The sequence below is a fragment of the Empidonax traillii genome, unplaced genomic scaffold (assembly GCF_003031625.1).
Source record: "Empidonax traillii isolate 1590-97213 ecotype Southwest subspecies unplaced genomic scaffold, ASM303162v1 scaffold42:size1813164, whole genome shotgun sequence".
In the NCBI taxonomy this organism is placed as follows: Eukaryota; Metazoa; Chordata; class Aves; order Passeriformes; family Tyrannidae; genus Empidonax; species Empidonax traillii.
In genome coordinates, this window is record NW_020955235.1 from 631,276 (window position 1) to 643,580 (window position 12,305).

The window sequence follows — 12,305 nt, forward strand, 5'->3', positions numbered from 1 at the left end:
TGTACAAACTGCCAAAGTAAGAACAAACACTATGCCCAAGTTGCTGGGAGTAAAGTTGGTGTAACAATGCTTGTTGGAAGCTTTATAGAAAGTTAGAGAACAGTGTCTACTGTCTTATGTGGTAAATTTGGCTTACAGGGAAGCTGCGTGGTTTTTACGTGAACTGTACTGTTTCACTCTACTAATTCTGAGTGAAAGTATCTGTCAGCTTGAAACTGACCTCTGTTTGAAATTGAATTTATGCACATGGACAGTGTCTGTGATCGAAAAGGTTCTTGCTGATCAGATTGCCCCCTTACTGGCAAAAATCTCACTAATGCTGGTAGGATCACAGAGCTGGTAGCATCAGTTTAGGTATTTATGCCATCTGTAGTGCTCTAGGCCTTTGGAGAAGAGTAGGTTTAAGCTGAATTGCATCTTGCTTAAGGCAGAAAATGCAGTTAGATAAAACATGCACAGCTTATAGAAAATTGTTTTATCATGGAAACAGCAGAGCTGAGCTACCGTGAAAAAATCTGAGAACTGACAGCATAGAGTTGATTGTGTTAATTAGAAAGTGGTGCAGCATTAGTGAGAAAATGTATTTTGGGTTCTGCATTTTCTATGGGCTTTTTATCATGCCTTAAAGTGCTTTTCAGATGCCTAATTGGAGATGCCAAACATGAAAGCCTGCACTGTCTGAAAATCAAACCCTTTCTCTTGATAATACATTTCAAAATACTGATGATGTGTTAAATGTGACCACATAGGTTAATCTTTTAAAAGGGTAACTAATAGATGGGAGTTGTGTTTATGCTTATCCTTATCCTACTTCATCTCTGTGTAGTGGGATAGTTTTAGTAATAGAAACATTCTTGCACAGAAACGAACCTACAGGACCTCTGCTTCACCACCGTTACTCCGCTGTACTTGCTTCTACAGTGTTTTATATTTGATAACTTTTTTTAAAAATCACAATAGAAATGACCTTTTGTTTTTTCATTACCTCATGTGGATGGCTGGAGGGTATTCTCACACTGTAAAGGCAATAAAACTCACCGGTGGGGTTTTTTTCTAGCAAAATCCTTGTGCACAGCTGCATAACATAAATCATTCCTTCCCATTTCTGAATGTTAAATGTTTGTTGTATGAAAGTTACTGCTGTTCTTGCCTGACTTTAACAAGGTTCGAGGTTTTTTGTTTGGCACAAATATTGTTGCTTTTTAGTTTTATAACCATGCTGCCCTTAGTTGTAACAATTATATGGCTTGAGTGTGAGCAAGTATAGGTTAGGCTACTAGGATATGTATATTTTCATAACAGCTCATATTTTGCAAATACCGTGTGTGTTATCCTTTACTTAAATTATTTATTTGTAAATTTAGTGGGTGTATGTATTGCCAAAAAACAGAGTATAGCAAATTCAGCTAGTGGGGTAAGAGTTGTCTTCTTGGACTAAAGCCATTATTTTTACTTACAAATTTCGCCCCTTTTCCATGTGACATTGCATTGCTAAGGGATCACATTACAATGCTTCTGGAATGAATCGACTTGCACTGCCTTAATTAAAGGTATCAAAGTAGAAATGAATAACCATGGCTGCATCTGTTGCTGCTGATTTGCTTTTACTGCCATAGTGCAGTGCAAGCTGCTTAAGCTCTCTGCAGATTCAAGGTGTTTTGGCCAATCTGCAGGACATGGTAGAGCATCTGCAGGACCTTCCAAAGATCAAAACCCATCATATTCTGGGGGATGACAGTTTAATTGAGTGCTGCCTTAATAATGAAGTCATAATGGATTGTATTCATAAAACCTACTGCCACCAAGGTAGTCCGCGAGGACTGCATCCTCTTAATGTGTAGAACTAAAATACAGGGTAAAAAATTGAACAAAATTGTAGTACAGGCAGGGCAGAGAGTGTGCTGGGAGGATTTGAGCAAGTCTGTGTCAATTAAACTGGAAAATACCTTGTTCCACTAAGCTCTAGTTTAGAGATTTTTGACATGACTGTGTGTGGGAGAAATGCACGACAGCCAGTATCTGAAGAAGACAGGTTCCTTATCCTGAGGGGAGGCAAAGCAAAATCCTTTCTGTGCTTCAGGCTTGGTTTTGCAGGCCTTAAGGGCTCTCAAGTGTAGATGCCAGTCAGGCTAAAATTCAGGCAACAGGTTCCCAAATTGCATGATCTTTACATAATCTTATTAAAACTAGAAATTTGGGAGTTGCAGCGGGTAGTTACAGCAAGCAAAGAATTGCAAACAGAGCTCAGATATGAATGCTGCAGTCAGAAGAGGCTTGAGACAGCAAGGCTGGCTGTGTGGTTGGCTCAGTTTGTGACGTTGTAGTGTAATGAGTATGGAGTAACTCTCACCAGCTCCAAGGCAGGGAAGCACAGCATCTTGCAGAAAGCCTCAGTGACTTGTAGCATCAAAAGTGAAGCTGGTCAATAGATGTAAAACAGTCGATCAGAGTCGAAGTTTGCATCATAGCCCTAAGCTCAAAATGTCAGATTAGTTGTCAGCAGGTCTTAAGGGTGACAGAAACTTAGAAGACACTGGAATTTTATTTTTTTTAATTTGATTTGAGAATTAAAATTTGAGATTAGAATTATGTTGTTACTTTTAATACATACTCATTACTTCCAAACTGAGATTGTACTCAGTCTGAAAAAAAATCTTTCTTTTTTTCCAAATATTTCACAGTACTTTCATACTCTGATTTTATTTTAGGAGTTGTTAATTGCTGTCCAAAAGAGGAAAAAGCTAATGGCAGGAATAAGTGCATGGAAACCCATTTATTAGAATATAAATTGAGATTAAAAAAAATCCTTCTGGTGTAGTTTAAAATAGAATTTATTGATGTATGTATAGTAAAATAATGCTAATTCCTCTTCCCCCTCACAGTAGGTTGGCTTCTGATCTGCGTGTTTGCCATTTTGCAAATGTATTTCTTTGTTTTTTCTATCTAGATAGAGAAAATACCTTTTCACAGATTTAGTTTAAGTAAAGAGGAGGAACTTTTAACAGGTTGTTCTATAATAATTTAGAACCTAGGTGCAATATTTATCTTAATAATTCTGCAAGTGCATCTGCAGGATTATTTCTGTGTTAATATGTTTCCAACACAACATTAAGATTTTTTATTTTCTTTCAGATACTGATGAATACAGACCGCCTGTTTGGAAATCTTACTGTAAGTATCTCAACACTTTTTTTTTTTCAAACTCAGAGCTGAAAAGGTTTCACTTGGATGCTTTAAAAGACTTACTTTTCTAGTTCATCAGAATGTGAGTTTAGGAAGCATCAAGGGGTTCATTGCTGCTTAGAGATAGTGCAGTTGAACGATCCCCAAGGACAGGTGAGCATTGATTATTTGGAGGAGTAAATTCTATGCATCTTATTAGCTAAATTGTCCCACTCCTGCTTGGTCTGGCTTATATTGGTTTGTTGCTTAGACCAGAGCTTATATAAACTCTATTGATGCCTTAAACTTGTTATCCTTACAAACTTTTAAGGTATCTTGTTATCTAGTACCTTGCATCACTAGAGCTGAGACTAGAGCTGGGTAGAAAAAACCTCAAAATAAATTGTTTTCCTCCAGACTTTGCTGATGTAATATGGTTGCTTTTTATAACCCTGCTGCCCTTAGTTGTAACGATTATATGGCCTGAGTGTAGGCAAGTGTAATGCTTGCTCACACTGTGCATAAAATGATGTGGTAAGACAGGAGCGTTTGGCCTGGTGTGACAAATCACGAGCAGGTTTTTTGAAGCCTGCTGGTCTGGGCTCTGCAGCTCATCAGTGTGTGTGTGCCCTAGACCAGAGGAAGCTGGCCTTGCAGCTGCCTTAGTCAGGTGGGCAGGACAGCAGTTCAGGTGCATTGCCCTGAGATCAGAGTGCCACCCTCGCAGGAACTTCACAACTTCCTGGGTTTTATTTCAAAACAAACAAAAAAAACCAACCAAAACCAAACCACAGACAAGAAAACCCCTCACAAACCAAATAAACGAAACCCACAAAAAAAGCACAACCAACATTACATTTTTAAACACAAAAAGAATTCCACAGAAAGGAATGACCTGTTGTTTGGCTGGGCTAATGAAGGATCAGGGACATGGAAGAGAACACGAGACAAATGGCACTGTAAAAGGGTGTCACAGCTTCCCATAGTATCTCACTACTGATTCTAGTTCTTTGTAGATAGAAAAGCCAAGATGCAAGACATTTTGAGACTCAATGAAACACAGCAAGAAAGAAGAGTCTTCTCTGGAAAGCAGATTTCAAAAGCAGAATGTTTGTGTGTATAACACACTTAACAGTTTAGGAATGTCAGACTTACATTTGCATTACTTTGTATATGTTCAGCTTGTTGTCTTCAGGCTGAATAAAGGGATTTGCTCAAGAAACATTTTACACCATGAAAATGTCCCCTCTAAAGGCTGTGGAGATGTAGCGCTTGATAAAATGTAGTTATTTCAAAATGTTTCCATCCTGCTGGGGGAGACTTTTCAGTCAGAGATATGGGAGTGTTCTTAAAAGGTTGGTGGGGACCATGGTTAGAAAGAGAGTGAGCGTTAAGAGAGCAGTTTAAAGTATTTTTTTTCAATGTACCTTCTGTGAACTGGGGAACACTGCTTCCTTGTTCAGTGTTTTCCCAGCTATAATCTCTAACAGCTCTCTAATACCCAATCTTCATTGGCACCTTGCCAGGAACCGAAGGCGTGGGCACATGCAAATGTGTATGCACCCAGTCCCCTACAACATCATTGTTTGCCTGCCATGGTGAACCCTTCATGTGGTTCAGAAGTAAGCTCAGAATCACAGGGTTTGATTGCATTTCTATCTCACGATGGATGAAGAGGAATGTCTCGTTTGACTTCCCTGGCAATAATTACAGCAAGGAAACTGGTGTTGAACAGTTTGAATTGCATACATCATTTAGAGGATGGGGAATAGGCATCCTGTTTTGTAACTTAGCTAGTCAATCTGCTGTGCTTCTTACTGGAAAAGAAGGGTACTGCCATTGGTGAAAAATAATTTCCTTCTAGAAAATCTTTTCAACCTGGCTTGAAGTAAGGTGGAAAATAGTTCTCAGTTTCTGTAGACCATGCCCATTGTGAGTCTCCACTGCTCTTTGAAATCCAGAAAAATCCATACTTGATCTGTAATTTAATTTTTTTTTCTTTGAACTTGGCTCTGCAATTCTCAGAATTAGATATGGACAAGGCCTGGTGCCATCAAATACAACTTTTACAATAGAAGCTGGGGAATCTGCTGGCAAAATAAATGGTCATGCTACGCTTGAAATGCTAACTGCAGTTTTGTATGGCAATGTGCTGTTCTTCATCACTTGAAAAATCATTCTTGTATTACCGATACAGAATGGTAAAGACTGATCTTAGTAACAACAGGAAAAACCAATAGCTTTTTTTTGTGTGGAACAAAGGGAGTGTTTTTTTTCCAGTTTATCTTCTGATTCTGTGATCATCTGGCATCTTGCCATGTTCTCCATTCCCATGTAACATAGCACATAAATACAGCATTTGCCAGAGGAAAAGACTTGTAATCAAATGAGAAGTGTAATGAAGTCAAATCGTATTTGTTAAATTATTGTGTGGTCTTAATACCTTAAGAAGGTGATAGCACATGTTATTAGACCTTGGTATTAGTACTATTTGAAACAAAATTTAATTTTGAAAGATTACAGTTCCAAATGTCAATTTCGTCAGTTCTAGAGTACTGTTCAAATGCTAACTTAGTGTTGACAGCCTCATTTTGAAGGTGACTTGCCAAACTAGACTCAGTTGGGGTAGAAGTTAGAAGTCACTCCTTTGGTATTATATTAGAAAGTCTGTACATACTAGTACCATTAAATTTGCATGTGGTTCCTCAGACCTATTCTGGTGTGATGAAGCTTAGTTTAAAAACAGAGAAAAAGGAGGAGAGAAGATATAAATGTAAGTAAGTGTATGTCCTGATTTGGGCTTAACTGTTTTACTCTGCTGCTCAACTCCTGGTGTCTTTTGATCTGCAAATGCAAAGACCATCTTTCTCGTTCATCAGAAAGGTCATCACTGAGCAGTGGCAAAAGCAGTGTTTGGTACTGCACAGTTCTGAGTGATTCTTGTCTTGACATATGACTGTGTGCCCAGCATAGTAGGATGGGGCTCCATCTGTTTACTGAAGAAAGTCTGACAGCAGCCTGATTTGACATATAATAAACTTTAATTTGTGTTTAGTATGATTCTTTTTCTGATCTTCTTGTTGGAAGCTTAACTGGTCTCACCTAGTTATTCCGTATTACTTGAACAGTCAATTGTAAATAAAATCAATATCCTGTTTTGGCTAGCAACATTCTTTTCTCTGACTACATGTTGGTAAATTTTGGGACTTTGGTATGCTTCATATCCTTGCGTTAAACTTTGCAGAAAGTCTCCTTATTTAAACAGCAATGTTTAATGTTAAAATGCCGAACTTACGCAATGATTCTGTATTAATTAAACTTCTGCCTCCTCCCAGTGTATCAGTTGCAACAGGAAGCTCCCCATCCTAGAAGAATAACCTGCACTCGTGAGGTAGGTATTATGACATTAAGTTAATTATAGAGTCCAGTAATTCCATGTCTATACTTAATTGTGTCCAACCTCATCAGTGGTTCTTTGGGACACTTTTTGTGCTGTGATTGGAGTGAGTAGCCCTGGGGACACTGGTACTTGGAAATGCATTTGGTCTAAAAATGGAATTTAAAGCCTTTTGAGTATGATGTGTATACCTGAGAATCATTTAATACTTTTTGATTCTTAGATACATGGAAACGCACATTTTTTTCTCCTTTTTGGGTCAGAAATTCACAGAAGCAAGAGCAGAGCTGTAGAAGGGGACTATGTACCTGTTTGTTCAGACATCACTGCTAGATGTGTAAAATAAATCAGCAGAGGAAACACTGAACCCTGGTGCTGTTATTTGAGTCATTGTACTTAAGACTCATTAACAGCAGGAGCTAAGCTATGCAGAGCCACAGATTTTAAGACTGAACTGCTAACTATGGGATCCTGTTGATAGACAGTGATACAGAAGCACCAGCTCATGGGGTCAGCTATTGAGACAGACCCCAAATTCTAATGTGCCCTGAGCTGCCATTCAGCAGAGCAGCACCTCTCCAGAGCTGTGGTGCTGCAGGGTTGAACTGATACCAAACATCGGTGCCAGCAAGATTTACTCATAACTATGTCTTGCAGCTTCAGTTAGGAACCTGGGAAACATGCATTTCAGCTTCAGAAATTCTGAAATGTTAGGCAATATTACAAAACACAACTCTTACTGAATAACTGAAGTTATTACACGGATACAATAAAATTTGAGTATTTTTATCAAAAGAAAATTAATCTTTACCAAGAGAAAGAAAATTAATCTTTGAGATATGTTAGTTGCTTCAATGTAGTAATAAATACAGAGAGATCTAACACTATCCAGAACATTAATAGCTTATAGTTTAGATCACAAGGATAATTACGTGACAGAATTAAATGGGTGTTTCTCTGTAATCCCTTCAAATGCCCAATTGTGATTCTGTGAAGTAGTCTCTAAATTTTTAAAATAAAACATAGAGATTTAACAGAAGTGAAATACTGCGCTTAGTGGAAGCACACTTGCTTTCCTTTGTGGATTTGGTAGATTTGTGTTTTTAAAAAAGGTATAACTGTAACTTATGGCACTTGGGCAAGATATAGCTATAGAAAAGAACAACACACGAATTTTACAAGAATTTTAGCAAAAAGTTTTGTTTTGACAAGAGTTTCTACTGTTAATGAGTGTCCAAGCAGAGGTATTCTTGTTAAAATTGTTGTGCAGGTATCTTATGTACATCAAATAAATTGGGATGGAGATTTGAAGGAAAAATAACTACAGAAGATCTGAGCTGTGAAAAAAAGGAAGGTTTGCCAGTTTTTATTCCCATTGCAACATTATTAAGAAGGTTCTCTTCTATTTTATGTGTTTTTCATTACATTACTATACAAAGTATCTGTAAAAGCTTTGATTGTTCAGAGTGCTCACTTGGACAAAGTATTTTATTCCTTTCCTCCATGGATTGTGTTTGTTGTTGTAAAGTGCTACTGGACAGTTGCTTTTTATTTCCTCTCATCAAAAGTATTTCACTGGTGGAAGAAGTGGTAGTATGTGTAGGTATATGTACATCTGCATATTATAAAACACTTAAGGGATTTTTAGTAGTTTTTTTCTGACACTTCATTGAGGACATTACAGCTGTACAACAATCACTGTAGCCTTTTATTTTTTGAGCCTTATCTCAGAGTCCTGCTGTTGTTTACCCCCATAGTGGCAGACTTATAGTGTAATGCTCATGAATATTTTTTGCATGTCAGCTGCACAAAGTATATGTACCCTGTAGTCAGGAAGAAACTGGAAACTGATAAAGAAGTCTGGTATATTCAGTAAGATCTGTTGGCATTATATCCCATGCTAGTTTGACTATAGAGAAGAGCTTTGGGGTTGTTTTGCCCTAGGTGATAAGAAGTCACAAGCAAATTTTATATTGAGTTCTCCTTTGTACTATTTCTCACAATACTATTAGCCTATCCAGTCAAATAAACAGAGACATAAATATGTATTTAGTATATGAAAATTAAAAATGTCTCCTGCCTCTGAAATGCTGAAAACCTTTCAGCTATTGATCAGATACAGATTACTACAACTTTCTCATCCTCATTATCACTGAATTTAAATTAGAAAATTTTATTAGCTATAATACAGGTAGCAAATTGAAAAATTGGACTGGTTTATAAAGAAATATTTGCCATGGGTGAGTGGTGACCTGTAGGAACTAATCATCCAAGCTCTTTGGAGGGTACCTGAGCTTACTGCATCCCTACCTAGAGAGATCCTCCAGGTCTAATTCTATGATAGCCTGTTAATGGGGGATTGGCAAAAGTTCCGCAAAAAATCAAAACACTCTGTTAAGACCTGTAATCACTGAAAATAGAAAGGCAACACATTAGTGCCTTTAATGTCATATTTCTATGAATTCATTCCAAAGCAAGATTATAATATGACAAACTTTAGGTAAGTATAAAACTATCCCTGTGTTAGAGTGAACAGAAAAATGAGATACTTTGTATTTTAAAAAAGCTTTTTGAACTCTGCAGCGCAAGCCTGTATCTGCACCATGAACATTGTAGAAACTAAGAACTAAAAGCTGCAGATTTAGAAAACAGTGAGAGTTGATAAAATGGAACTGTGAAAGAATCAGTCAGTGGCAGGTGTTTAGCTGCAGAACAGAGCATATTAAATACACTTTTTATCATTAAAATATCACATTATTTTAAAAAAGTTCTTTGAAGCTTGTTTTTGTCTAATAAAGGTAAAATTGAAAGAATACGGTATCAGTGTGCATTTTGCTACTTCTGCATTAATTCTTTATAATGCAGATAACTGGTTTTCATTATAAACGTTGAACAATTTATGCAGCTGAGCTGATTTGAAGTGAAAATATATTCAGCGAACAGTAACTTGTTTAACCTTTCCCTCTAGTCTCAACCTCTTCTGCTTGTGTTGAGCTTTGTGATCTGTTCTTTCTCAGCTGGGTTTCTATTAGCAGCCATGCATGAGTCAGTGGGGAGCAGAATCTTTTCCTAAGTGGTTGAATTATTCAGCTGTATAAACAAATTCATAAATATTAGGAAAAGAATCTTGGTCCTGAGAACATCAAAGAGGTCAGTAGGAGGGAACCATATGTAATTTGGTGAGGTATTAGCAAGAAAATTGCTCTTCTTGCCTTACTGTAATCCACTTGTTGACATAAGCAAAAGTGATGATTAAGGGAAAAAGCGCTTGTTAAAGAATAATTGGAAATCACACCATAAAAAACCCAACCTTTTATTTAATGTGCGAAGGCACGCGTTGTGCAAGTGCTGATACTGAGAGGCGTATTCAACAGAATGACCTACTTAACATGAAATGCTTCCCAAATACAAAGAATTCAAGTTTCTGCTCTGCTACGCCAGTTTCATATCAGAGCAACACACAGATCAGTGGAGGGGCACAGAAGTAAAAGAGCATTGCATTCATTTGGGATTTTTTATTGTGAAGGTGCAGCAGAGCCAAGGCTTTTAACACTCTGTGAGGTTAAAAGTTGATGGTTCCATTACATTCTAAGGACATCTGACTTCTGCGTGAGGCTTGCATCCAAATTAGAATGTTGTTTGTCCAATTAATATTGTATTTCCTTCATGAAATTTGTATTTTTTGTGCATATGATCTTTTACACACACATATGCAGTCATATTTAGGGCATCCTTGGCTGCTATATGAAAGCATTCCATGCTAAATTTCAAATAACTATATGAAAAAATATGTATTATGGAGATAATTAAAAGGCCTTTTCTGTCCTGTTGGGAGGCTTCATCCTAATTCAGTGCTAGTAGTTAAGAAGCCTGTCAAACAGCATCTCGGTAGTATTGTGAAAATTGTCTGTTAGTAGTCAAGAAACATATAGATGGGCACATATAATGCACATCCTGGTTAGAGCTGTTTGTAAAGGTGGCTTTTTCTGTAGGATATTTGGTCGGGTTTTTCCAAAGGAATGCCTACTGTAAGGTACTTGCCAAATATGCCCCATCTATCTGTTTATAAATTTGGTTTCACTGATTTCGTACCTCAGTTTGAAAAAATCGGAAATTAAGCAATGGTGGATATCTTGTTGATTTTTGTGTTTCTTGTATCATAGGGAGACCTTATTTTTTTCCTGTGGCCGTTGCATCAGTGATATACAAATATACACATTGAAAACAATTATCTCACCTTTTGTTTTCTTTTCTTTTTCTAAGTTAGAAGCAATTTTAAAAACTTTGCCAAGCAAACAGCAACAGGAAATTTTTCCCATAAACAAAAAGTCCAGAGAAGTCAAAAGAGAGTGTTCAGCTGATCTTTGCTGGACACAGAGAAAATGAAGTACTTAAGGTTCCCTTTACTTGTGCTCAATGATACTTTAGTCCAAAAATACTGACAAATCAGAAAGAAACTCTGCAGAGGATAATTATACTGTATTTTCAGCTAACAGTTTTAGCTAAAATGACCAATTTCTTGCTATTGCTTTAATCTTATTTGAAAATGATTTTCCTTTCTTAGGTGGGTTTTAGTTCCAGTCCAGATGGATGTTTTATTTTTGTCTCCTTAACTTAAGGATAACTGACTGGTAAAGTTAGACTAGTGTTTACTGTCTTACATGGTAAATTTGGCTTACAGGGAATCTGTGTGGTTTTTTTAAGTGCACATGAACTGCACTATGTATGTAGCCCAGCTAATTCTGAGTAAATTACAAGGTCTCTGCTGAGTTCCGATGGAATTTTCTTGAAGTCTTAATGTATGTGTTCAATCTAGATGTCAAAAGAAATGTAATATTATCATAAATATAAAAAGTAATGGAAAAACCCCCAAAACACAAACAGGCAATAAAACTCAGTGAATTGAGGTTCCAGCTGCACTAAGTCTTACATAAGCAGACAGTGCTGCACATCAACATTTATACTAAAGGTTTTGCAAGTTGGTAAAACTGATCAGTAGAGACTTAGTGTTAACAGAAGTGGTTATTTTCCTTTTCAACTCATCATCCACCAAGATGAACTGGAAGCCCAGCTACAATTGCCTGGAAGTCCAGTGGAGCTTTTTTTCTTATGTTTTGCTTCAGTCTTCTGCCAATTCACACTTTCAAATGTTTGCACAGAGAATATATTATAAATTATCTTAGGAATTGCAAGTACTCTGAAGATGCTCTGTCACATTACTACTAATCCATTTCTGAAAAGGAATGCTTTTGCTTATGTAAATTTTCCAGTTCTGTCATATAAATTCACTGAGATAAATATAAAATCTCAGTAGACAGACAACAAAATCTTATTCATGACAGGATTCTTCTTCTAATAACTGCCTGAAACTAGTGTCTTGGCTTAAGGGTTTTAGTTAGGAACTGTTGCAAGTTTGTATAATATCAACAATAAAATCCTTTCACTTCTTCTCTGTTCATATTGCTATCTTCTTATTGAAGAAATAGCCTACATTTAACAAAAACTATTTAGGACCTTTCTTCTTTTTTGAAATTATTAAGTCTCTTCAGACCCTTTGAAAACAGTTATCACACCAGTCAACTCTTGTTTGCTGTTATGACGGAAAAGGAAATCTTTTAGAACAAGATAAATCTTTCCAGTGATGGAATGTTTTTTCAAAAGTGATGAACCATCACAATAGCTTTTTATTTGCTGGGAATGTGGAAGAATTGTTATTAGACTGTACTTCAGGATGTATGTTGGTTTT

The 12,305-nt window shown here is 36.8% G+C and overlaps 1 protein-coding gene across 1 annotated transcript in view; it reads left to right on the forward strand.

Annotated features, from left to right (window-relative positions):
• CHN1 (chimerin 1) overlaps nucleotides 1-12,305 on the forward strand; it is a 98,101-nt gene that overhangs the window by 18,773 nt on the left and 67,023 nt on the right. Inside the window, exons 2-3 of the mRNA XM_027878442.1 lie at nucleotides 3,133-3,171; nucleotides 6,498-6,553. Coding sequence (XP_027734243.1) covers nucleotides 3,133-3,171; nucleotides 6,498-6,553 — 95 coding nt within the window. The remainder of the gene's footprint in view (nucleotides 1-3,132; nucleotides 3,172-6,497; nucleotides 6,554-12,305) is intronic.